Source organism: Aquarana catesbeiana, linkage group LG02 (assembly GCF_042186555.1).
Source record: "Aquarana catesbeiana isolate 2022-GZ linkage group LG02, ASM4218655v1, whole genome shotgun sequence".
NCBI classification, from domain to species: Eukaryota; Metazoa; Chordata; class Amphibia; order Anura; family Ranidae; genus Aquarana; species Aquarana catesbeiana.
Genome location: NC_133325.1, coordinates 151,542,528 through 151,570,020, shown reverse-complemented (window position 1 = coordinate 151,570,020; position 27,493 = coordinate 151,542,528). Strand labels below are relative to the sequence as shown.

The following is a 27,493-nucleotide window of genomic DNA, read 5'->3' as shown; positions in this document are numbered from 1 at the left end:
TTTTTTTAAAATTGGGAAATTTATTATAGCAAAAAGTAAAAAATATTGTGTTTTTTTCAAAATTGTCGCTCTTCTTTTGTTTATAGCACAAAAAATAAAAACCGCAGAGGTGATCAAATAGGACCAAAAGAAAGCTCTATTTGTGGGGAAAAAAGGACGTCAATTTTTTTGGGTACAATGTTGTACGACCGCGCAATTGTCGTTTAAAGTGCGACAGCGCTGAAAACTAAAAATTGGCCTGGGAAGGAAGGGGGTGAAAATGCCCTGTATTGAACCGGTTAAGGATCCAACAGGTACGTTGGAAGGTCTGTTAAAATCCTCTTTTTCCTTAGCAGGGGCCGTGACTCAGCCTGCAATTGCAGCTATGGGCATCTGTCAGTCCTTAAAGGACCAGTTTACAGAGGCTCTTAATGAGCTCCCTGCACAGTTGGCCGAGCTACCAAAAGCATTATGCTTTGCCATAGATGCTATGAAGGATTCTATTCATCAGGCTTCTCGCCTTGCGCTTGTACTAGTACACATGCGAAGGACCCTTTGGTTAAAGGGTTGGTCAGCTGAAGCGCCTTGCAAGAACCTTTTAACTAATTTTCCTTTTAATGGAAAACGACTATTTGGCGAGAGTTTGGATAAATATATCCAAACAATTTCTAGCAGAAAGAGTACTTTTGCCAGTCAAAAGAAAATATAAACGTCCTTCATTTAAACACACTTTTTTTCCCCGCGCCAGATGCATCCACCTCTAGGCAGGGGCGACAGCCTCCACCGTCAGACTCTAGTGGAAGACCTCAGGGTCAAACCCAGGCACAAAGGAAGACGTGGGGCCGCAAGTCTGCAAAACAGAATACCAAGGCCTTGTCATGAAGAGGCATCTCCCTTCCAAGGTGGGGGGAAGACTTCTGAGGTACTCAGAAGTCTGGCAAAGGGAAATTCAGGACAAATGGACTCTCTCCACAGTATCTCTAGGATACAAGTTAGAGTTTCGAGAGTTTCCACCGTCTCGTTTTCTGAGATCAAACGTTCCCAAGGATCCAGGGAAAAAGCAATCCCTGTTGCAAGCATTAGACCGATTATTGGCTCAAAGGGTGATCATACAGATTCCCAAACAAGAGCAAGGTTTGGGTTTTATTCAAACCTGTTTACGTTACCAAATGGGGATATCAGGCCTAGATCTACGGAATCAAAATCAGTTCCTGAAGATCCACTCCTTTCGCATGGCGTCAATCAAGTCAGTCGTTTCCATCCTACAAGGAGGAGAACTTCTGGCATATCTGCATGTCCCTATATTTCCTCCTCACCAGAGGTTTCTGTGGTTTGAAGTAGAACAAAAGCACTTTCAGTTTGTAGCCTTGCCCTTCGGGCTTGCTACAGCACACCGGGTATTCACAAAAGTACTAGCCCCACCTCTAGCCAGGATAAGGGCACAGGGCATAACTGTCCTGGCTTATTTAGACTATCTATTGTTAATAGACCAGTCGGTGGCTCGCTTGAAGCAAGATGTAGCCATTACAAGCAGTTACCTGGAGAGTCTGGGTTGGATTCGCAACCTGAAGAAATCCTCCTTAAAATCACTAAAAAGGCTGGAGTATCTGGGCCTGATCATAGACACAGCCCAGGAAAGGGTGTTCTTGCCTCCCGCAAGGATCAGCTCCATACAAGAGCTGGTGCGGATGGTCAGGTCAAAAAGAAATCCCTCAATTCGCCTTTGCATGAGGTTGTTAGGAAAGATGGTAGCTTCATTCGAAGCAGTTCCCTATGCCCAATTCCATTCAAGACTTTTTCAAAACAGTATCCTGTCTGCTTGGAACAAAATGAATCAAGCTTTGGATTTGCCAATGCGACTGTCCCCAAGAGTGTCCCAAAGCCTCAGTTGGTGGTTACTAACTCGGAACCTGCTGAAGGGAAAGTGCTTCAGACTGAATTATCTGGAAAGTAGTAACAATAGATGCCAGCCTTCCAGGCTGAGGAGCAGTAATAGAGAAGACGACTGTCCAGGGACAGTGGTCAAGAACCGAAAGAGCCTTGCCCATCAACATGCTAGAGATTCGGGCAGTGTATCTGGCTCTGAGAACCTGGGCCTCCAGGTTAAAGAATTGTACTGTCAGGATCCAATCTGACAATGCCACGGCTGTGGCATATATCAGTCACCAAGGAGGCACCAAAAGTCTCTCAGCTCAGAGAGAGGTGAACCAGATTCTAATTTGGGCAGAAAAGAATGTCCCATGCCTATCGGCAGTTTTCATTCCGGGAGTAGAGAATTGGCAGGCGGACTACTTAAGTCGCCAGCACTTATTCCCGGGGGAATGGTCTCTTCATCCCGAGATTTTTCAGGCTGTTTGCCAAAGATGGGGGACTCCAGATGTAGACCTCCAAGCGTCCAGGTTCAACACAAAGCTAGTCAACTTTGTGTCCAGGACAAGGGACCCACTCGCATAGGGAACAGATGCGTTGGTGACCCCATTGGATCGGTTCTCACTGATCTATGCATTTCTCCCAATTGAGTGGCTGCCTTGACTTCTTTGCAGGATCAAGCTGGAAAGAAAGTCTGTAATACTGGTAGCACCAGCATGGCCCAGAAGGTCATGGTACGCAGAGATCGTAAAGATGGCAGTGGAGGGTCCATGGCTCCTCCCACTAAGGCCAGACCTGCTATCACAGGGGCCAATATTCCATCCTACTTTACGAACGCTAAATTTAATGGCCTGGCTATTGAGACCCACATTCTGAAGAAACGTGGGCTTTCCAGGTCAGTTATCTCTACTTTGATTAACGCTAGGAAGCCAGCTTCTAGAGCTATATATTATAGAGTCCGGAAAGCTTATGTTTCCTGGTGTGAATCCAAGGGTTGGCACCCTCAGAGATATACCATAGGCAGAATTCTTGTCTTTCTACAATTAGGCATAGAGATGAAGTTGGCTCTGCGTACTATTAAGGTCCAAGTCTCAGCCTTATCAATTTTATTTCAAAGACCGCTTGCTACGCATTCTTTAGTCCGGGGTTTCATGCAAGGAGTGATGCGGATTAATCCGCCAGTTAAATCACCCTTAAGCCCATGGGACTTGAATTTAGTTTTGTTGGTGTTACAAAAACAGCCATTTGAACCTATACAGCATATTCCTTTAGTCCTTTTGACAAGGAAGCTGGAATTTTTGGTTGCTATATCATCAGCAAGGAGAGTTTTTCAGAATTGGCTGATCTTTCCTGTAAAGAGCCATATTTGGTTATTCATGAGGACAGAGTGGTGTTACACCCTCGTCCAGGCTTTTTGCCAAAAGTGGTTTCAGGCTTTCATCTGAATGAAGATATTGTCCTGCCATCGTTTTTCCCAAGACCATGTTCCAGGGAAGAAAAGTCGCTACATTGTCTTGATGTAGTGAGAACAGTGAAAATCTATTTAAAGAAAACTGCTCAGATTTGTAAGACTGACGTCTTATTTATTCTGCCAGAGGGTCCTAAGAAAGGACAGACAGCGTCAAAATCCATTGTCGCTAAGTGGATCCGGCAAGTTATAATTCAAACTTTTGATTTAAAGGGAAAGATTCCCCCTTTTCAACTTAAGGCGCAATCTACCAGAGCGGTTGGTGCTTCTTGGGCAGTGCGTCACCAGGCCTCCATGTCTCAGATCTGCAAGGCCGCGACTTGGTCTTCAGTACATGCATTTACAAAATGTTATCAAGTGGATGCAAGAGGGAATGAGGATATCGCACTGTGCTGCAGGCAGCAGTATAAAGTCCTCAGGTCTGGGGGTTGCCCTACGGGTTGTGTCTCCCTTCCCTCAAGTAGCATTGCTATGGGACGTCCCACTAAGTAAATACTTGAGGATCTGTGTCCTATGATGGTACGATAAAGAACATTTTTTAAAACCGCTTACCTGTAAAATCCTTTTCTTGGAGTACATCATAGGACACAGAGCTCCCGCCCCTCTGTTTTATGGGGTGAAAGCATATTGCTTGGCTACAAAACCTGGGGTACTCTGTGAAGGAGGAGGGGGTATAGGGGAGTCAACTTCCTGTATTGGTTATACCAGTGTCAACACCTGAAGGTAGGCCCATAACCCACTAAGTAAATACTTGAGGCTCTGTGTCCTATGATGTACTCCAAGAAAAGGATTTTACAGGTTATCTGTTTTACAAACCCTATTTCTTTCTTGAACATCACGGGACACAGAGCCTCAGTAATTACTGATGGGTTATATAGGTATCACTGGTGATTGGACACTGGCACACCCTAATCAGGAATTTCAACCCCCTATATAATCCCTCCCCTTGCAGGGATGCCTCAGTTTTTACGCCAGTGTCTTAGGTGATGGACGTGTAAAGATGTCCTGTGCTGAGCTCCAAAGGGGATTTTCCTATACTGGGCAGGCCAGGCGAACCGGATCCATTCCAAAGTGTCTTTTCTAGGCCGAATTGAATGGTACCCAGGCCTCGTGTCCGAAGAAACAAGGTTTTACCTGTGACGCTTCTCTTTTTAGAGAGCTGGACCCCGCATATTAGAAAATGTTTTTTCTAGCTTAATTTCTAGCCGGGTGCTTTACAGGCCCAGAACTGTGGATCCCCCTATTCGTAGGGGGCCCCAGTCTCTGACGGTTTTTTCAAACGGAGCCCACCGTGAGAGGTGAAGATTGGGTCTGTGTAACAGAACCCTGCGGCTGGATAAGGTAAGAGGAGATTCCACAGAATTTTTTAATTCTAGTAGGTTTTCTCCTTTAACCACTTCCAGCCCACGGACGTCATATGACGTCCTGGGCTTTAAGCAGGTATATCTGAATGATGCCTGTAGTTAGATATCATTCAGATATTGCCGGTTTCAGCCGGCGAATCTCTGCACCATAGGAACGATCATAGGGGCCGTTCCGCCGCTTGATCGTTCCTATGGGAGGCGAGAGGGGACGTCTCCCGCCGCCCTCCGGTGCTTGCTCCGACTCACCGTTACGATTGGTGAGGCGGAGAGTGGATCCACTGGCGCCGGATGTAGATCGTAGAGATTTCCGGCGGACCAGATGGTCCCCGGAGTCTCTATGATCGTCGGAGGCTGGGCGCGATGTTATGACGTTACGCCTGGCCTCTCCATTCAAAAAAACGGCGCCGCTTCGGCTGGGAAGCGGCGATCGTTTTTATTTTTTATTTCAGGCTTCCCAGCCTAGTGGTGAGATATGGGGTCTTATTGACCCCATATCTCACTATTAAGAGCACCTGACATGTCATATTGCTATTACAAGGGATGTTTACATTCCTTGTAATAGGAATAAAAGTGATCAATTTTTTTTTTTTTTCAAAAAAGTGTTAAAATAAAATATAATTAACAATAAAAAAAAAATATTTTTTAAAGCGCCGCTGTCCCCATGTGCTCGCACGCAGAAGCGAACGCATATGTAAGTCCCGCCCACATATGAAAACGGTGTTCAAACCATACATGTGAGGTATCGCCGCGAATGTTGGAGCGAGAGCAATAATTTTGGCCCTAGACCTCCTCTGTAACTCAAAACATGTAACCAGTAAAAAAATTTCAAGCGTCGCCTATGGGGATTTTTAAGTACCGAACATTGGCGCCATTCCACGAGCGTGTGAAATTTTGAAGCGTGACATGTTAGGTATCTATTTACTCAGCGTAACTTCATCTTTCACAAAATGCAAAAACATTGGGCTAACTTTACTGTTTTTTTTTTTAAACACAAAACGTTTTTTTTCCCCAAAAAAAACGCGTTCGAAAAATTCCTGCGCAAATACTGTGTGAGATAAAAAGTTGCAACAACCGCCATTGTATTCTCTAGGGTCTTTGCTAAAAAAACATATATAATGTTTGGGGGTTCTATGTAATTTTCTAGCAAAAAAATGATGATTTTTACATGTAGGAGCAAAGTGTCAGAATTGGCCCGGTATTGAAGTGGTTAAGGTAAATGCATGCTATGCCTATTGTGACCACCAGGGGCTGCCAAGAGCACATACCTTCTCATGCTGATGTCTGTCTCAAGTGTTCGACGCTGCACAAGCTCCTCCGGCCGGCTCCAGGTAGGATGGGATGGGGGGCTCACCTCAGGGATATCTCCCCCCCAGTCTAGGGGTAGGCTGCAGATGGTCTGTAGGCCAGTTAGACACCGCACTTTCACCGCCGTCGCGGCCGCCACCATTGTACGCGCAGGCCCATCACTACCTCTCTCCTTCCTCCCCCAGCCTTCCTCCATGTTGGTCCGGAAGGGTCGGCTAGCGCGGGAAGCGCTCGTTTTTTTTCAAAAAGCGAAGGGAGGGAGCTGGGCGTCAGCACAGCTTGCTCAGACACCCACAGGACCGGCTGCAGGCTATTAAAGGCACTGATTACAGGTGCACTAAGACTTCTGGAGGGACACAGAGCTGACGGTCGCATGTAAGGTGGGACACAGGCATTCTCCTAGGCAGCATTTACTAAGGGAACACCAGACTGAGCATTGGGTAGCAAGGCTTTTAGCCAGACTACATCGCTCAGCAGTCAGTGTTCATTTTGTGATACCTCCACCTTGTTGCTTTGCACTATGGGTAGAAGAGGTTCAAGCACCCCAAGAACCAGAGACTCTAGGGGATCTCGTTCAGGTTCTGAGGGCCCCCTGTCTGCAGCATCCCCCCCCCCCCCGAGGGGCCAGGGACGGCTAGCCAGGGAGAGCCGTCGGGGTCAGGGGCTACACCTGCTCAGCCCCTATATACATTACACAGGAGGTTTTTTTCCTCAGCCATTAATGGTTTAGAGGAAAGATTAATGGCCGTGATTACATCTTCACTCGGTGGAAGAAAACGCACTAGGCCTTCCTCTGCTCCCCAAGACCCTCAGGAAGAAGAGCTCTGGGATAAAGGAGAGAAATCCCTTTCAGAGGATCGGGATGGGACGGATGATTCCTCTTTGGAGGAATCAGGTGGAGAGGGACCCTCTGCGACTTCCCAAGAGGAGAAAATCTTAGTGCAGATCCTTACTGGATTGGTCCGCTCCACATTAAAGTTGCCCATATCTGAATCCGTTAAAGAACCCTCTTCTTCTTTAGGGTCACTGAAACCTCCTCAAATAGCACAGGCTTTTCCTGTTCATAATCTACTTGAAAAGCTCATTTATGCCGAGTGGGATCACCCAGATAAACGTTTTTTTCCGCCGAAAAAGTTTTCAACACTTTATCCTATGGAAGAAAAGTTTATTAAAATGTGGGGTATACCGGCCATTGATGCAGCCATTTCCTCCATAAATAATAGTCTGACTTGTCCTGTAGACAATGCTCAGATGCTCAGGGATCCTGTAGATAAAAAGATGGAATCCCTATTGAAGGATGTTTTCTCCTTAGCAGGTTCAGTGGCTCAAACTGCAGTAGCAGCGATTGGAGTCTGTCAATACTTAAGAGACCATGTTAAACAGGTCATTAAAGTTTTACCTGAACAGCAGGCCCAGGGGTTGGCTAACCTTCCAGCGGCCTTATGTTATGTTGTTGACACCATCAGAGATTCTATCATGCAGATTGCAGACCTCTCGTCTGTCGCTGGGGTTAGTGCATATTCGTAGAATCCTATGGTTGAAAAGTTGGTCAGCCGAAACACCATGTAAGAAGCTCCTGGATGGGTTTCCATTTCGTGGTGAAAGGTTGTTTGGAGAAGACTTGGATAACTATATTAAGAGAATCTCTTGTGGGAAAAGCACTCTCTTACCTGTTAAGAAGAGTAAGCGTCCCCCTTTCAAACTGACTCTTTCCCCAGCGCCTTCAGCCTCCAGGCAGTCTCGACGGCCTCCTCCATCTGGGTCCAGAGACAAGAGTCAACCCCAGGGACAAAACAAGTCCTGGAGGAAGAAGCCTATTAGGCAAAACACTAAGACCTCTGCATGAGGGGGCGCCCCCGCTCGCTCGAGTGGGGGGAAGACTGCGACAGTTCTCAGGGCTCTGGCAGGAGTATTTCCAGGACAGATGGGTAATCTCCACGGTAACCTTAGGGTACAAGCTGGAGTTTCAGGAATTTCCTTCTCCTCGTTTCCTCAGGTCAAGTGTCCCCAGAGATCCAAGAAAAAGCAGTCGCTTCTTCTAGCGTTAGAGCGACTTTTGTCGCAAAGGGTCATTGTGGTAGTTCCCGCGAAGGATCAAGGATTGGGCTTCTATTCCAACCTTTTTACAGTCCAAAAACCAAATGGGGATGTCAGACCCATTCTGGATTTAAGGGATCTGAACCGATTCCTAAGGATTCAATCCTTCCGCATGGAATCAATTCGGACAGTAGTCTCCACCCTGCAGGGAGGAGAATTTCTGGCATCGATAGACATCAGAGATGCATATCTGCATGTGCCCATTTTTCCCGCTCATCAGAAGTTTCTGCGCTTCGAGATAGGAGGGTGCCATTTTCAGTTTTTGGCTCTGCCTTTTGAGATAGCCACTGCACCTCGAGTGTTCACAAAGGTCTTGGCTCCTCCTCTGGCCAGATTAAGGGCTCAGGGTAATAGCGGTCATAGCATACCTAAACGACCTGCTCCTGATAGACCGGTCGGTAGCCTCCTTGAACGGGAACTTGAGGACCACAGTCAAGTATCTGGAACACCTAGGTTGGATCCTCAACCTAGAAAAATTTTTCCTAAAGCCAGTAAGAAGACTGTAGTATTTGGGTCTGATCATAGATACAAGCCAGGAGAAAGTATTTATACCTCAGGCAAAGATCACTGCTTTAAGGGAGCTGATTCCGGCAGTCAGGACCAAGAAGGGTCCCTCTGTCCGCCTTTGTATGAGGCTGCTGGGAAAGATGGTGTCTTCCTTCAAAGCGGTTCCCTATGCTCAATTCCATTCAAGACTACTGCAACACAGTATTGTGTCGGCCTGGAACAAGAAGGTTCAGGCATTAGACTTTCCGATGCACCTGTCTCATGCGGTGCGTCAGAGCCTCCATTGGTGGCTCATACCCAAAAATCTGCAGAAGGGGAAATCCTTTCTGCCGGTTACCTGGACGGTGGTAACAACAGATGCCAGTCTGTTGGGTTGGGGAGCAGTTCTGGAACAGTCTGCGGTTCAGGGGGTATGGTCCAAGACCGAGACCTTACCCATCAACATTCTGAAGATCCGTGCGGTATATCTTGCCCTAAAGGCCTGGACTATCAGGCTACAAGGTTGCCCGGTCAGGATCCAGTCCGACAATGCCACAGCAGTGGCTTATGTCAATCATCAGGGAGGCACCAGGAGCCAAGCTGCTCAAAAAGAGGTGAGCCAGATCTTAGTCTGGGCAGAGAAGCAGGTGCCATGCATATCGGCAGTTTTTATTCCGGGGATAGAGAACTGGCAGGCGGACTATTTAAGTTGCCAGCAGTTACGTCCAGGGGAATGGTCTCTGCATCCCCGATGTCTTTTGGGCCATATGCCAAAGATGAGGGGTTCCAGATGTAGATCTCTTTGCATCCCGATTCAACAAAAAGATAACAGATTTGTGGCAAGGACAAAAGATCCTCTTGCACACGGGACGGATGCATTGGTGATTCCGTGGCATCGCTTCTCACTGATTTACGCATTCCCGCCTATTCTGCTACTGCCACAACTCCTTCGCAGGATCAGGCAGGAAAGGAAGTCAGTACTTCTGGTGGCCCCCGCTTGGCCCAGAAGGACGTGGTATGCGGAAATAGTAAGGATGACGGTGGGTTCCCCGTGGACACTACCGGTACGCCCAGACCTGTTATCTCAAGGTCCAGCGTTCCATCCTGCTTTACAAACGCTAAATTTGACGGTTTGGCTATTGAGACCCACGTTCTGGAGCGTCGTGGGCTTTCAGGTCCTGTGATATCTACCTTGATCAATGCAAGGAAGCCAGCTGGAAAGCTTATATATCCTGGTGTGAATCTAGGGGTTGGCATCCCAGAAAATATGTGATTGGTAGAATTCTTGATTTTCTACAATTGGGATTAGAGATGAAGCTGGCCTTGAGTACCTTTTAAGGGCCAGGTCTCCGCCTTATCAGTATTATTTCAACGGCCACTTGCTTCGCATTCTTTGGTCCGACACTTTATGCAGGAGGTGACGCATCTTAATCCTCCGGTTAAGGCGCCCCTAAACCCCTGGGACTTGAACTTGGTTCTGTCTGTGTTACAGAAACAGCCTTTTGAACCAATACGTCAGATTCTTTTGGTCTTGCTGACAAGGAAGTTAATTTTTCTGGTAGCCATCTCTTCTGCTAGAAGAGTATCAGAATTAGCAGCTCTTTCCTGTAAAGAGCCTTATTTGATTGTACACAAGGATAGAGTGGTACTGCGCCCTCATCCTAGTTTTTTACCGAAGGTGGTTTCAGATTTTCATCTAAACCAAGACATTGTCCTACCTTCCTTTTTTCCAGATCCCTGTTCTCCGGAAGAAAGATCACTGCATTCTTTGGATGTAGTAAGAGCACTTAAGGTCTATCTGGAAGCGACTGCTCAGATTCGCAAAACGTATGTTTTGTTTGTGCTGCCAGAGGGTCCCAGTAGAGGACAGGCAGCATCAAAAGCTACCATTTCTAAATGGATTCGACAATTGATCATTCAAGCTTACGGTTTGAAACAGAAGATTCCTCTGTTTCAGATCAGGGCACATTCCACAAGGGCTATTGGTGCTTCCTGGGCAGTGCTTCACCGGGCCTCTATGGCTCAAATCTGCAAGGCCGCAATTTGGTCTTCAGTCCATACATTCACCAGATTCTATCAGGTGGATGTGAGAAGGCATGAGGATATCGCCTTTGGGCGTAGTGTGCTGCAGGCAGCGGTACAGGGTCCTCATGTCTGATTGCACCCTACTTGGTTGTGGTTCCCCCCCCCTCAGGTAGCATTGCTCTGGGACATCCCATCAGTAATTACTGAGGCTCTGTGTCCAGTGATGTTCGAGAAAGAAAATAGGATTTTTTAAAACAGCTTACGGAACACAGAGGTCTCGCCCCTCTTCTAATACACTATATATACTACAAAACTGAGTTATCCCTGCAAGGGGAGGGATTATATAGGGGGTTGAACTTCCTGATTAGGGTGTGCCAGTGTCCAATCACCAGTGATGCCTATATAACCCATCAGTAATTACTGAGGCTCTGTGTCCCGTGATGTCCATTGAAAGAAAAGGATTTTACAGGTAAGCTGTTTTAAAAAAATCCTATTTTTTTCGCAGAAGAGAGTTTAACAAGACTCGTGGCCACTCATTAAAATTAGAAGAAAAGAGGTTTAAACTTAAACTAAGTAGAGGGTTCTTTACTGTAAGAGCGGCAAGGATGTAGAATTCCCTTCCACAGGCGGTGGTCTCAGCGGGGGGCATTGATAGTTTCAAGAAACTATTGAATGACCGCAACATACAGGGATATACAATGTAATACTGACATATAATCACACACATAGGTTGGACTTGATGGACTTTGTGTCTTTTTTCAACCTCACATACTATGTAACTATGTTTGTTGTTATAGGGAAAAAACTAGCCTTTACAATCGCTTTAAAGGCAACTCAATTGATAGGTCTGTGTCAGAAATAATTCTGCTTATTTGCAGAATTAGAAGTAAGCAATGACCGCCTCCATGTTTGTCTTGGTAAGGGTTTCTTGCAAAACAATCATAACTTTGTACCTTTTCAGCTTCATGTGATTGACCGCAAGATGGTGTTTTTTCTGAAAGTGACTTTGCAAGTCAACTTTCTTATCTGTTCCTTCATCTTGTACCTTAAATTAGACTTTCTTGGTGTGTTTACAGCCAGAATGGCTCTTTTTTTTCCCATATCGTCTTTCAGGACAGCCACCTATGAGAGAGACCGGCTCCTCCCTTCCTAGAAAACACAGCCCAGCCTAGATTTAAAAGGCACGCTTCCTCTCCGGCTCCTCAGTTTTTGGCATTTCCTCTGGCAGGAGACACTGCGAGGAACCGTGGCTAAAGACAGCCAGGGAGGCTGAAGCCCGTATGTCCAGGAAGGAGACAGGTCTCTGGGAACTAGTGGCGGTGAGATGCCTTGGGGAGAGGTTACCTGGCAGCCACACTTTTTCCGTTGCCACCCCAGCTCTCCAAAAGTGTTGTGGGATGCTTTGGGGGCCCGCTTTCAAGTTCTCCGTGGAGACTCAGGAGGAGGTGCTGTTTCCCCCCCTCACATTTTTGTTTGCGAGCCGCACTGAGCTCACAGCGGGGCTGCGTGGTGGGTGATGTCACTTCTGGCGGGGGGTGTGCACCTCTTTGATCCGCGGCTTCTGGTTCCAGCCACGGATGCTGAAGACGGGCCAGGCTTTGGCTGATGGGGAGCCAGAAAAGTCACACAGGTGGCTGGAGGTTCCAGAGGCAAGACCATCCTTTTTAGGGCAGGAGCGTGTCAGAGGTAGGGGCCATCCTGGCGTGGCCGACATCAGCCATCGTAAGGTAAGGAGGACCAGGGGGTTGCATCCCTTAGCTGTCTGTCACCTGCAGCTCCACAGGTGGGGTTTCCTCTTGGTCAAAGGGGAAGAGGCACATGGGACCTGGGGGCTGGTGGTTCTATGTGCTCTCCTGGGGGTGGTCCCTACTGGTCTGGCTGGTGGGAAAGGTCCCAGGGCTTGGACTGCCTCACAAACAGGGGGCGGGTGGTTAAATCCCACAGCCCCAGACTGCCTCACCAGTGGTAGGGTACCGTACCCTTTCCTGCCAGTCACCCCCTCTGGGGGGGAAAGGGGGACCGAAGGTTTCCCTTGTTACGTGCAAAGGCACCACGGTGATGTCTGCAAGCACATAGGCGGTGGGTGGCGTACTTTCCCTGCTGACAGCATGGCTGGTATGTGTAGGGGAAAGAGGAAGCCGCAGCGTGAAGGGGGCGGAGCTATTGCGCTCCAAGCTGGCCCACAGGAAGCATCCAGTGGGGTCACTTCCGGGACGTATGACATCATCAGCTGGCGCTGGAGAGGTTACAGTCTCCACACGGCGCGACCAGGAATCCAGACTTGCTGGAGGAGCAGTTGGCTCTGTGTTACTTGCTCTGGGGGGTGTGCTGGCTCCAATGGTTTATGTCATTTTTCCACCAGTCCTAATCCTGAAGAAATAGGATGAGCATGCTCTACTACAAAGGGAACAGTTGGCTTGGTGGTAAATCCTCTGGCTGCTTTCTTCCTGTGTTTGTGTGAGGTATCTCACATGCTGGCATTTGATATACCTGGCACATCGGCTGGATGGCGTGCACTCATGACCAGAAGGGTCAGCTTGCAGAGTATGCACTATAGGCACTGCATTGAAAACTTTGCCTGTGTAGGAACCAGTAAATCAGCTCACCTAAAATCTTCAGGCAAGGGTTTTCAGGTTCTCCTACTCGACCCACAAACAGTGACGAAAAAGAGCTCACATTGAAGGTGTTGCACCTAAACTGTGCCTCCAGCACTGAAGTCATGAGTTTGAATCCCATCCAAGCTAGCACCCTGCATGTTTCACTAGTGTTTTGAGGTTACAGGGTTGCCCGCCGGATTTTGCCTGATGGCCACCTATATGCACCACCTGTATTCACCTGATATAGGAAACTAAACGGGGGATCTCTGGTGACCAGTGCCCAATATCAGGGGGTGCTCTGGTGACCAGGGCCCAATATCAGGGGGTGGCCCCCTGGATGGTTAAAGGCCTTCAGGTGACCAGACCCTAGTAAGATACACAGGTTTCTAGAACACTTGTTTAGAAGTGGGAGAAGGCTGGGGGCGTAGCCTGAAGCTGCATGGCGTAAGGAGTGCAGCGTGAGAGCTCCGGCTGCACTTTATCCTACAGCTTGATCCTGCGGGACTTAATCATCCCTCAAATCAGCACAAAACATCAGCATCACCCAGTGAAGCTGCTGTGCCAATGTCGCCGCCGAAGAAAGCTCAGGGAGCGATGGCCAAACACTGCAAATATCGCAATGACAGCCAAGACACAGCGGGGGAAGATGGCGCCACATCAAGCTCGGGGAGGAGGTCCTGCCTTCCGGAGACACCGCTCGCATCCTCGATGCTGTATCCCTTTGCCAATCGATCCTCACGTCCAGGATTGAGGAGGTCAAGGTCGACATCTCCCTCATCCACCAGGACATGCACAAATTGCGGGAGAGGGTAACTGAGACAGAGTGCAGAGTCGCGCAGATGGAAGACGACACCCCTCCTTTGCAAGTAGCTACCGAGCGGCTCCAACATCAGCTAAATCTCGTCCTGAGTAAACAGGACGACATGGAAAATAGACTTCGCTGCTGCAATCTCAGATTTGTTAGACTACCAGAGAGATTGGAGAGATCGGACCGCGCCTCGTTTTTGGAGAATCTGCTGATTACCAACTTTGGTAGGGAGGCCTTCTCTTTCACGTTCGTGGTGGAGCGCGCTCACCGTCTGGCTTCCAGGCCTCCACCATCCGGAGCAACCCCCCCCCGCGCACTTTTATCGCGAAGATGCTCAATTAGCGGGACCGAGATGCCGTCCTGCGCCTTACTAGTCAGAAGGGCAACATCCCATTCGGCAATTCGCACATCAGCGTTTCCAGATTTCTCCACCAAGATCCAGTAAGAAAAAGGCGCAATTCTCCGATGCCAAGCGCCATCTCCGCAATCACCATATTGTCTATGCTATGTTATTCCCTTTGTGTTATCCGCGATGGCAGAGCTCATTTCTTTGAGGACCCTTCTGCAGTTATCCCATGGCTGGAGAAACGAGACGCAGATGCCCCTGCACCATCATACCGTGCACAACTGTCCTGAGATGTCCCTCATTCGACTGAGATCCGGAGACCCCAGTCAACGATGTCCTCACTATGAACAGTGCATAGGCCTTGGCCGGTTTTCCCCTTATCTTTGGCCGCATTTGCGGCAACCCTTGAGGCACTCACACTCTGCCCTTACCCCTCTCTCCCGGCCCACAGTAATGCTGATGTGATGTTGCTTCTGGTGCTTCATTTAACACGTACTGTCCCTCACAACAGAGCACAGTTTCAGCCACTCTTGTACAATGTATCTGCACCTCCCTTCCGCACCCAGATTCTAGACCATCCAGCACCGTTAAGCACTTCTGTTAACTTTTGTTCGCCCCCTTTGATGGCTGAGAGTGCACCTGGACTTTCTCCCCAACTGCAGTCTCTTGTTTTCTTTTTTTCCCCTGCTCAAGGACAACGGTGCACTTCGCTGTCCTCTCAAGCTGTTTCCCTGGCCAGCCCCAGCCCCCCACGGCTGTGGAGGGCTGCCACAAGTTTGCTATGCCACGCTGGTCCTCAGTTGGCAATATTTTTACAGTTTTATTTCTTTTTCTGTTTCCACAGTGTCTGACGTGTTATATTGCACTATTTATGCTGTTATGCACTAAAGATGCTACCTGTCTGTCCGGCTCTCTGCGTGGCCCCTGCAGGTCTGCTGTTGATGCTTTATCGCTCTCTCTGGCATGCATGCAGGGCTCCACTATGAGACAGGCAATGGAATTTCTGCTCAAATGTATATGTGTCAATTGCACCTTATGTGAGTGTGGACTTGTGCCGCCCCCTGCTGATCCGACTGAGTGGCCAAACACAGCTACTATGATGGCAACCCTTAAGCTAGTCACATAAAATGTGAGAGGGCTGAGAGCTAAACCTAAAAGGCTTGCAGTCCTCTCCTACCTTAAACAAATGCGAGCAGATATATCTGTTATTGTAGAGACCCATATTAGGGGCCAAAAGCAGATGTCATTGAAAAAACCCTGGGTGGGATGGATCTACCAGGCCCTCTACACAAATAACTCCAGAGGAGTTGCCATTCTCATTGCTAAAACGGTTCAGCTTCATGGCTTGCGGTCGATTCTGCAGTGCAGGTTCCTTTTCTTACATGCTACTGTGGGAGGCCTCGAGGTCCTCCTCCTGGCCTTCTACATTCCCCCACCTTTCCAGTTTGCGGCTCTCAAGGAGGGAGTGGCTTTCATGACTCAACAGCCCACAGTGCCAGCTATGTGGCTGGGGGACTTCAACATGATAGTAGACCTCCTATCTTGACAGATTCCACCCGCCCACCACATTACCAACTCAGCCTACACTGACCAGGTTTATCAGATTCCTCTCGGAATTTGCCATGTCCGACTCATGGAGACTTAAACACCCTACAACAACTGCCTACTCCTTTTTCACCCCCTCCCAGACTGCTATGTCCCGTATAGATATGATTATGCTGTCCTCCACCCTGACCCCAGACCTCCTTGAAGTGGGGTTTGGTGCCAGGGTCTTATCGGATCATTCGCCTTACTGGGCTACTCTCCGCCTGCCCTCTGCTCCTCCGACCTGCATCTGGAGGTTGAATCCATTCTGGCTAACGGTTCTCCCTGACTTAGAGGCTGTTCAGCTTGAATGGATACACTATTTCCACTCCAATGCAGGCTCGGCATTGATTGGGATGGTGTGGGAGGCATTCAAACTACATGCTTGTATGATCCTTTCTACGCACATAAATAGACACAAGAGACCCATATTACGGGCCAAAAGCAGATGTCACTGAAAAAACCCTGGGTGGGCTGGATCTACCAGGCCCCCTACACAAATAATTCCAGAGGAGTTGCCATTCTCATTGCTAAAACGGTTCAGTTTCAGCTTCACGGCTTGCGGTCGATTCTGCAGGGCAGGTTCCTTTTCTTACATCTTGATTGGGATGGTGTGGGAGGCATTCAAACTACATGCTTGTATGATCCTTTCTACGCACATAAATAGACACAAGAGACCCATATTACGGGCCAAAAGCAGATGTCATTGAAAAAACCCTGGGTGGGCTGGATCTACCAGGCCCCCTACACAAATAACTCCAGAGGAGTTGCCATTCTCATTGCCAAAACGGTTCAGTTTCAGCTTCATGGCTTGCGGTAGATTCTGCAGGGCAGGTTCCTTTTCTTACATGCTACTGTGGGAGGCCTCGAGGTCCTCCTCCTGGCCTTCTACATTCCCCCACCTTTCCAGTTTGCAGCTCTTAAGGAGGGAGTGGCTTTCATTCTACAACAAGCCGAAGAAAAACTGTGCTCACTTGAGCAGGTGTTCCTTGCTGATCCAACAGCTTCAAACTCCGCTCAGCTACGCCTGCACTCCAGACTCACAGACCATTTACATTTTGAAAAGGCCAAGAAGGGAATTTTTTTCAGCAAAAAACCTATGAGCATAGCGAGCAGTAAAAACTCCTGGTGTATATGGCTCATATAGATCATAGTCCCCCTGTAGTGGTCCAGCTCCTCTCTGAAGCTGGGACCACCCTCACAGACCCAGCACAGGTAGCCCAGGAGTTTAGACGCTTTTACTCTGACCTGTACACCTCAAGAGCTAGCCGTCCCCCGAGCGAATTACACTCACTCCTACAGAACATAGATTTTCCCTCCCATACGGGCCCCCAAGTGGAACTCCTAGAAGCACCCATAACAGAGGAGTGCATCGCAGAAGCAATAGCATGTCTACCGCCATCCAAAGCCCCTGGCTCTGACGGCCTCCTGTTAGAATTCTACTCCCAGTTTCAAGAGGCTCTTCTTCCCAAGCTGCAAGCACTGTATTCCCATATTTTTACATTCGGTATGCTCCCGCGTACCATGGGCGAGGCCCTGATGGTCCTCATCCCGAAGCCAGGAAAGGACCCTCTCTATCCCGAATCTTATCGCCCTATCTCCCTCCTACATTTAGACGTTAAAATATTAGCCAAAATTCTTGCCCTTAGACTCAATAAAGTAATACTCAGCCTCATTCATGCCGACCAAACAGGATTCATGCCCAACAAAAACACAGCATTTAACCTTAGAAGATTGTTCATGAACCTCCAAGCGTTGTATCGAGGGTGGTAGGCATTTGATTCAGTGGAGTGGGGCTACTTATGGGAATGCCTTTGCAGTTTTGGCTTTGGCCCTAGATTTGTTAAGTGGCTCCAACTCCTCTATCAAGCACCCACCGCCCGGATCGAGGTAAATGGAAAGACTTCTAGTCCCTTTTCTCTGTCCTGAGGAACCCGTCAAGGCTGCCCTATCTCCCCTATGCTATATGCGCTGACTGTAGAACCACTGGCCATTGCCATAAGGGCACACCCTGATATACGGGGCCTCCGCATGGGACAAGTGACTGAAGTGCTCAGTCTTTATGCGAACGATATACTCCTTTACTTGGAGGATGCGGGCACTTCACTATCCGCGGCCTTACATCTAATCCAGCATTTTGGTGCTTTCTCGGGACTGCAGATAAACTGGTCCAAATCTCAAATCCTCCCTATAGACGTTACTGCCCCTACTGCTGCACAGGAAGCTCTCCCCCTGGTGAGGACCGATCAATTCAGATATTTGGGTGTACAGTGCTCCTGCTCCCTTACAGATTATACATGGTTAAATTGGGAACCACTATATGATCTTCTTAAACATAAAACTCACGTCTGGTCCAGACTCAGTCTTGGAGTCATGGGCCGTATAAACCTAGTAAAAATGATCCTCCTTCCCAAACTACTCTACCTCTTCTGGCATGCCCCGCTATATATCTCAGCCCATGTGTTCAGAAATATTGAATCCATTCTTAACACGTTCGTCTGGGGTTCCGCCAGACATAAACGGTCATGGCAGACCTTGGAGCGCCCTGTCAATCTGGGGGGCACCGCACTCCCCGACCTAGCACTATATTACATAGCCTCCCAACTGTCCCACCTCTATTACCTTAACAGACATGACAAGCTCCGCTACTCCACACTAGTGTGTATGGCGGCTACCGATGTAGTGGCCCACCCTTTTCATATACTCTTCTGCAAACACCGGGGCCTTTCTCGCTTAGGTGACAGGCGGCATATGCTATCGCACCACAGCAAAATCTGGCAACTAGCACAAACTATTACTGCCCCCTCCCCACCCCGCACGCTCACTCGCCACTTTGGGATAATGCCCGCCTTTTGGAACTAATGACCATCCCCTACCGCAAAATATGGATTGCCAAGAGAGTCATATACTTGTCTCAACGTATTGCTGACGGTGCCATTAAGCCATTCCAAGCCCTCAAGGAGGAATTCGATATCCCAAACCACATGCTCTTTCTATACATACAGGTCCGACATGCCCTTCAATCTCAATTTAATGTTTCTGTCCCTAGGCTGGAGTCGGTGACCTTGGCGGATATGGTCCTTGGCAAAGATCCTAAGAAATTAATTTCTGCTTTGTACAATCATCTTCTTCTACCAAGGGCCACCGCCCACGCATTCCAGCTGAAAACTAGGTGGGAAGCTAATCTGGGGGGGATAGGGGATGAGCAGTGGGGGGGGAAATACTAGAGGTTTCTAAAGTCTCGCTTAAATTGTCCGATCGACTCGCCCACCTCTACATCCTTCACATGTCTTACATCACTCCTTCCAGTCTGTCCAAATACAAACCAGACACTGAACCAGCCTGCCCCAGGTGTGGCGATACAAACAGTACCTTTTATCATCTCATCTGGTCCTGTCCACGCATCCAGCAATACTGGGCACAGGTCATTACATTTCTTCATGATCGCATGGGTTCTCCCCTAACATTGTGCCCATGTCAATGCCTTCTTGGTCTCCTTCCCATATCTGAGGACAGGAAGTACCTGACGATATTCCTACAGGAAACCCTATTCACTGCTAGAATGCAGATTGCCTAACTATGGCTCAGACCCGCCTCTCCTACAATTCAACAGTGGAAGAGGGCTGTGAATCTCACCCTTCCCTACAAAAAAGTCCTCCACTCTCACCGAGGATGCCCTGGTAAATTTAATAAAATTTGGGACAGATGGGTGGACGACTCCTTTACTTGCTTTGACTAATGCCAATTATTTTTCAAAACCAGTTAACAAGGCTAATTAGCGGGCACTTCCGTTGCCCATACTAGCAAGGATTACATAAATTCATGTTCCAAGTGTAAGTAACTTTGGTATTATTCCAGCTATTAGTGCGATTTGTCAGACCATTATATGTATCCTGTTATATTATTGTGGTGCCTGTTGCACCTTATATCTTGTATGTAACATTCTGTATTGTTTCTTAAACTCAATAAACTTTGATTAAAAAAAAAAACGTGGGAGAAGGCCTGCCTGGTGAATCGCCTCCTCATTACAAAATTTCTCTGGAGGATGTGGTTGCAGTAGAACAAAAACACTCTTGCTCCATGACTAAGGACAAAGGGCGTTCCTGTTCATTAGGTCTGATGGAAGCTGGAGAAGACTAGGGTCCAGCTTCTCAGAAGGCTTCGGTTCAGTACCCTCTGCTCCCATCAGACGCAGCTTTTTTTTTTTTTCCCCACAGATCCAGACTTGTCTGCCTAGTCTTGGGAGACAGAGGGGTATTGTTGGATTCCATGCTCAAGAAAATGAACACTCTCTTCTGAAAGGGACCTGTGATTCTTTTCATTGTAGGAAAATGAACTACTCTGGCATTTTATACTGGTGTCACGCATCTCAGAATATTGTCTTGCACAATTGCAGACATACATTGATGCACGGTCAGTAAGAGGACAGGCAGCCCCCCAAGTGGTGGGTGACGCACAGCATGTCCAAGACTGTGCGCTATTCCTCCCACAGGTGACCTGTTCTTTGTCCTGGGCAAGAGGCGATTCTTGAATCTCATAGCAGACAGGAAAGCCCCTCCTGTGAAATACAAGGGTGACACAGGTAGGAATGCTGGCCTATGGCCACAGCACCCTGAATGCACCCGATCTCATCTGATCACGGAAGTTAAGACTAAACTCAGTGGAGACATCCTCTTGCAGTTGCGGGCACTTCCATCTGGACCGTTAACCCTGAGATCTCAAGTTTTCTCTGGGAACTCTAGTTTCCTCCCATAAAACTTCCTCTTTGGGCCTGAAACGGTATAGGGATGGCACTCTTGGGTAGATGCGTTTCCCCAGGTGCTATGCAATCTTGCCCACCCGTAGTCTTACCGGTGGACAGAGATCACTACAGTCGTTCTCATTGTATCACACAGGCTTAAAGGACCACGGTTCTCTGTCCTGAGGGCTCGGGGAACCTGGTGGTCTGGTTACTAAGAGGGATCACCCAAGATTATATTTTATGCTCCACTTATCTGAGATTTGGAGGCATTACGGCAGCTGGACCAGTTTTAGGTCAGCAGTCTCCATAGTAGGACCAAACTTTACTTATTGCAGGCCCTAGTGGTACTTTCCTTTTGAACTTTGGTTCACGTGTCAAAGGCTTTCCTTCCTTGTTCTTTGGCAGGGACTAAAGTAAGGGTTAAAATCTCTAGCAGTACCTGGGCAAGATGGCATTAGCCAACAATTGGACAAGCCTATACGTAGGGAGATCTCAGAGAAGCTGATGCTACTCCGCCCCAGATCTGTGCAGCGGCAACATGATTCAGCTCTCCCACCTTTTACCTGACACTAGAGGCTGATCTTGTCAGCAAAGGGATTGGGCTCTTTGGACACAGTCATGTAAGGCATAGTCCCACCCTAAGGGTAAGTGCTCCCTTATCCTCTCATAGGTGGCTGTCCTAAAGACAATATGGGAAAATTAGAGTTATTTACTGGTAACGTCTTTTCCAGGAGTCTTTCAGGACAGCACCATGTACCCACCACCCTGGTTGGTTTCCGTTTGGGTTCCTGACTCAGGTTCTTGTCTCTCCAGCTGGAGTTGCTCTTGAAGAACTAAGGAGCTGGCAGGGAAGCATGACTTTTAAATCTAGGCTTGGTGGTGTTTCCTAGGGAGGAGCCGAGGTCTCTCATAGGTGGCTGTGCTGAAAGACTCCTGGAAAATTCGTTACCAGCGAATAACTATAATTTTTTTTTTTTTAAAAGAACGACAAAGTTTTAGGACTTCTGTTTTGTTTTTTGCTATTTTTCCCATCTGGTCACAGCGACCTAAACAAGGAAGCGAGTGAGAATCACTTTAGGAAAGTGTGGGGAGATGCTCGCTTACATTTGTCACCAATATAGGTTGGCATTCCTCTCACTTTACTTCAGCAACATTGTCCATCAGAATGGCAAATCTGCTCAGCTAATATAGATAGAAGCAAGCCTCCTGCTTTGTTCAGTATATGCATCACTTTTACAGAAAAGCAATATGCAAACTGTTGGCATTATATAAAGCATGTATAATAACAATATAAAAAAAATGTATTGTGTGGAAGATATTTTAATAGTCTTGCTTTGATTTGCAGTCCTCAAGGTGGTGCATTGATGGATCCCAAGAGTAGTCTCGACTCTAATCTTCGTGCTCCTAAATCTCTACCATATGTGCTGCCATGGAAAGTCAGTAAGTAACACTGCACCACATTGTGAGGCATGTAATACCATATTGTAAAGCTCAGAGGGAGCTCTGGTACAGCTTTTCTTCTCTTGTCTGCTGTTCAGTACTGCAGTCATTTGTTTGGTTATGCTTTATACAGTTTTTTACTCTGTGGGGGTTTTTATCCACTTTTTTATTACATTTGTAACTTTAGCTACATCATTTTTTTTTTTTTTTAATTCCACTTTTTAATGTTCTCTTAAATTTTAAACATTATCTCCATCCATTTTTTTCTTTTAGTTTTGGATTAAGTGAGTTGAGAAGTTAAAATTCTTGTTTGTTTTTATTACTGAAAACAGATGGGTACAAAGATGAGCATCATTCCACCCTGCTATGTTTTGTGTCACTAAAGTGTCACAGTAGACCAAGCGCCATCTATTTATTGAACAGCGTTTATGGCTACTGGATGAAATTATCATTGACGTTTTTTTTTTTCTGTATGTGATCCAATTGGGGGATCCAATTTTCTTTCACTCCTGCCCTGTGATGCGCATTAAAGAATTGAGTTGCCGGGAGAGCACAGACAGAAATAAAAACATTCAGAGGTTTTAACACTCATCACTCTGCTAAACATGTGTTTCCCTTTTGGAATAATCTCCTATCACTTTATTCCTGACTGGAATGGAGGCGAAATTTACCCAGTAGGGACAAATGCAATAAAACCTGCAAGAGGTTTTTTTTTTATACTGCATGTTTAAAAATGAAAGCGAATGCTTGGCATGCTGTATTTTTGGAATTGGCAACCGTTTACCTAGTGTATGGCAGTATTAATATCAGCTTGAACCTACTAGCACCAGAATCATAGCGTAGCATTGTAATAATTGAGCACTGACATTTGTATTTTATTACAGATAATAGTGTCTGATGCTATGTTTGGGTAAGTACTTTGCAGGCAAACTTCTCTTTTCTGTCACTAGCATAGGAAACCTAAAATAGCCATACAAAATGCTGTACAGGCTCTCCTCACGTAACGACCAGGTTTCCGTTCCAACGATTTGGTCGTTAAACGAGGAACTACAAGTAATAGATATTTTAAGCATTCTTAACTACTGTATTGTGAAAAAAAGTTTAAGCACAAAACTTCGGGTCAATAACGTTATTTTAATTTGCATACGTACAGAACACAAATGATAATTCTGTACTGTATAATACAATGATGTATAGCGGGTCAGGATGGGGAGAGTTGGTCGTAAGTCCCAGTGGTCGTTAAACGAGGATCTGTATATATTTGTGAGCTTGAAACATGTCTGGAAATTCTTAACCAAAATGTGCAGTGAAATGAAGAAAGGTCCTTTTTATTTGAAGGAAATTTTTGGTGTATAAAGCTGGCCTTTCTCATTGGTTGAAATTAACACAGATGTTAATTCAAACTGCCTGATAGAATAGCTGTTTAGAATGCAGCAAACTTGTTTAGTCCGGAGGTGTTCCATGCAACTAGTGTGCTTTTCTGTGAACAGGCTCCAATGCTGCCTTCAGAGTTATATAGGTACCAAAGTTAGCATCACCATAGTTCATAAAATCCTTTGTTAAAGTGGAAGTAGACCCATGGATGTAACAGTTTAACCACTTAAGGACCAGAAGGATTTGCCCCTCTAATGACCAGGCCATTTTTTGCGATATGGCACTGCATTGCTTTTACTGACAATTGCGTGGTCATGCGATGCTATACCCAAACAAAATTCACCCCCCCCCCCACAAATAGAGCTTTCCTTTGGTGGTATAAACAAAGAGCAACAATTTTGGGAAGTTTTTTTACTTTTTGCTAGAATACATATCCCAAACAAAAATATAAAAAACATTTATTCATTAGTTTAGGCCGATATATATTCTACATATTTTTGGTAAAAAAAATCGCAATAGGCGTATATTGATTGGTTTGCGCAAAAGTTATCGCGTCTACAAACTATGGAATAGATTTAGGGACTTTTTTCTATTTATTTTTTTTAATTGTTTTTACTTGTAACAGATGTTTCAGGACCTTTGGTACAGGTGGGGGGATGTAGTGTGTGGCCCTCCTGGCCTCTAGCTTGAACAACAAACTGGACAAGTTTATCTCCAGGTACATCCTCTAGCGGAAGCAGTGGATGCCTTGGTGGCTTCATGTGATCCATTCACCCTAATCTATGTTATTCCTCCCCTGAAACCTCCTTCCTTGTCTACTTAGTAGGATCAAGCTGGAGGACATGCTAGGGATCCTTACTGTTGTAATTAGCAGGCAGATGTGATATGCAAACGTGATCAGGCTCCTAGAGGATGTTACTGTATGTGGGCTTTTCCAGATCTTGTGTCTCGGACTGATTTACCATCCTGCTTCAAGTTTGCTGGCTGTAGAAGCCAAAGTTCTGAAAGAGGCATTTTCTAATCTGAGATTCCTGCAATGATTAAACCTAGGAAGTCTATATTCCACAAAGTCTACCAGTATGGTGGGCATACTTTGCATGATGTGATATAAGAAACTTTCACCCTAGGAATCTCTCAGTGGGACGAATTCTGACCTTTTTGCAGTTGGTTGGCCCTTGGCACCATTATCATGGGTCAGGTCTTTGTACTTGCAATTCTGTTCCAGAGACTGTTGGCTTCCCGTTCTTTGTTCAAGACCTTTATACAGGATGGCTGCCCCTGAGCACTCACCCGTGGCTATGTGGGATCTGAATTTAGATTTTTCTGGCACTCCAAAGAGCTCGGTTTGAACCGATCAGTGTTCTCTCCCTTTCTGCTCCTGCACATGGCTGTGGAAGGTGTTTTTTTGTGGGTCTATTAGTGTTTTGTTGTTGCCCACTCCTCAAGTGTTGTGCTTTTGGACATCCCATCTCTAATTCCTGTGTCCCTCAATGGCCAAGGAAGACAATGGGATTTTAGGACTAGGGATTACAGGACTTAATATAAAATAATTTTCTGGGAGTACATTGAGGGGCATATGTCCCACCCCTTCTGTGTTTATAATCTTGCTCTTTGAAATGCTTTACCAAAAAACTGAGGCATGGTGGGAGGAGGGGTTGGCCAACAATTTTTTTCATTTACCAGTGCAAGTGGCAGTAACACCCAACAGTCTCTGAATTTGTGTCCCTCAACGAGTACTAAAGCCCCATTTTCTGTAATTTTGAGGTTTAAATAAAAGTTCAGGATATATTTTAGATTTTAGTGATAACTAGTATTCTCTCCTTACAATAAGCCTTTGTTTTATCCATACAACCAAGACATACCAGCACAGTGTTTTGTCCATTATCACTCTTGGAAACCTTGCAATCTGACACAAATCTTCTTGGAGACTCTATAGAAAATAATGCCTGTGCTTTTCATGTACTTCAAAAGCCATTCTAAATATGAAGGCTGTATTAAGAATTGAGAGAGAGGGGGGAGTGTCCAAATTGTACACATAAAGGCCAACATTTTACTCTGGAAGTTAGTTTTGTCTTTAGATTGTTTGTGATATATATTAAATATATTGGTTTTACTTTTTTTTTTCTTTTTCTTCAGATGTTGCGCACTGTAGAATGAGTAGAAGACCAATTATCATCTGATCTCCTGAGTGCCTTGACTGCTCTCTGTTGAGGTTCTGTTTAATATAGGAATTATGCTAGTTGAGTAATTGAGTTGTCCTGCCTAATACAGTTTAGGTCCTGTTAGTATTTGTTGTTTTTGGTACATCTGGGACCTTGCATTTATTTTCAATTCTTTAAAAAGGACATGTTTGGACAGCCTGAACATTTAGAAGCTAGTAAAGTTTTGATTGACCAACCTTTCTATAAAATGTGCAAAAGTTTTGATGCTAAAAACCTTTGCAGGACACATCTAGGTTTCTGTACTGCATATACATAACAGATGAGTATTCTAGAATGTGCTTAAAGCAGTAGTAAACTGTTAAAACACCCCCCGCAGGGTAGTGTCATAATGATCTATTGTGCACCGCATACTAGCACATTATGACATGCTTGCCTAAAAGATGGATCCCTCCATCGGCACCTTGTCACTGCTGACAGGGAATCCATCTTCGCCCACTTTCCCTTCTGGGTTTGCGGGCTCCGGCTGTTTGAATTGCTGAGCTGCTATGCATGCATGCGGTAGTCATGGCCGCTGCATGGTTCTTTCGATGGACGATGTGCCGGTGAAGTGACCTGCTGCTACACATCTCCTAAACGTGCACCATCGTTATATTTACTGTACCTACCATTAAGCCTTTTTATAGGCTTACTAGTAGGTACAAAACAACAAAGGAAGTTTACTCCCTCTTTAAAACACCTGTTACTACTTGTGTGAATTTAGCACTTTGTACCATGTGAGTTTACAATTTAAAAATATTAAAGATGTTAGTTTTGATACCTTATTTTAAAATATCTAAGGGTTTATTCTTTCTTTCAAAAGTCTGTACTGTTAGAATTATTCCAGGTTACATATATGTACAGGGTGTACATCTGTTATCTTTGTTTTGGCTTACCCTTTTGTTTTTTTGCCATCTGGTCAGCAAGAAGAAAATGGCTACAGATCATTACTTTTGTTGTTGCAGAGCAGTGTTACTCCAAATTTAAAAGCAAAGTCATAGATTGGAGAATGTGGGCAACTGTATCCATCTCACAAAGGAAGACTCCGACTTCTGAGATATCGTAAAATGTATATGTAGTAGCTGCATAACTGCTGTTGAAACATGAAAAAAGAGCCAAGTTCAGCATTTGTCATTTCCATAATTTTTTTGTAAAAATCAGCTACATTAGAAAAAAATATACATACATTTTCCCCAAAATGTTCAGTGATTTTGGTACAGTTCTGATTTTGTGAAAATAAAAATGGACATGTTATCATTCTTGCTTGCTTATTTGTGTTTAGTTTTTTTTTCCCCAAGTTTAAAAAAGCCAATAAAACCATGTTTTTTATATAGGGGTTGATTTACAAAATACAAATAGACTGTGCACTTTACAAGTATAGATGCACTGTGTTCCAGAGCTTAGTAAATGACAGAAAGCTTTGTTGTTCTCCATTATCCAATCATGTACAAGCACAAATAGTTTTTTTTTCTTTTCCTTGCGTGTGATTGGGCAATATTTGAAGCTTTACCCCATTTACTAAGCTCTGGAGCAACTGCACTTGCAGAGTGCTAGTGCACTTCCTAGGTGCAGTATCTTTGCCTTTGGTAAATACACACCATAGTGTCTGTAGCAGCCTGGCTATTGTAAAATGTATTCTGATTGGTGACTTTGTGTTTTCATGCTTCTTGCTCTTTTTGGTTATATAATTTGCTTCTAGTTCTTCATCTGAGATTTGGGTAACAAAGGGTTTAATTTTATGGCAAAATGCCCATGTGCATTTTCTATCGTGAGTGGAAATTCTATGTACGTAGAAAATGCACGTGTACTTCT

The 27,493-nt window shown here is 46.0% G+C and overlaps 1 protein-coding gene across 1 annotated transcript in view; it reads left to right on the top strand.

Moving 5' to 3' along the window:
- Positions 1–26,893, top strand: part of LOC141127322 (gametocyte-specific factor 1-like) — a 191,605-nt gene extending 164,712 nt beyond the window's left edge. The window contains exons 8-10 of the mRNA XM_073613637.1: positions 22,015–22,109; positions 22,994–23,019; positions 25,620–26,893. Coding sequence (XP_073469738.1) covers positions 22,015–22,109; positions 22,994–23,007 — 109 coding nt within the window. The 3' untranslated portion in view covers positions 23,008–23,019; positions 25,620–26,893. The remainder of the gene's footprint in view (positions 1–22,014; positions 22,110–22,993; positions 23,020–25,619) is intronic.
- Positions 26,894–27,493: the final 600 nt, after the last annotated feature.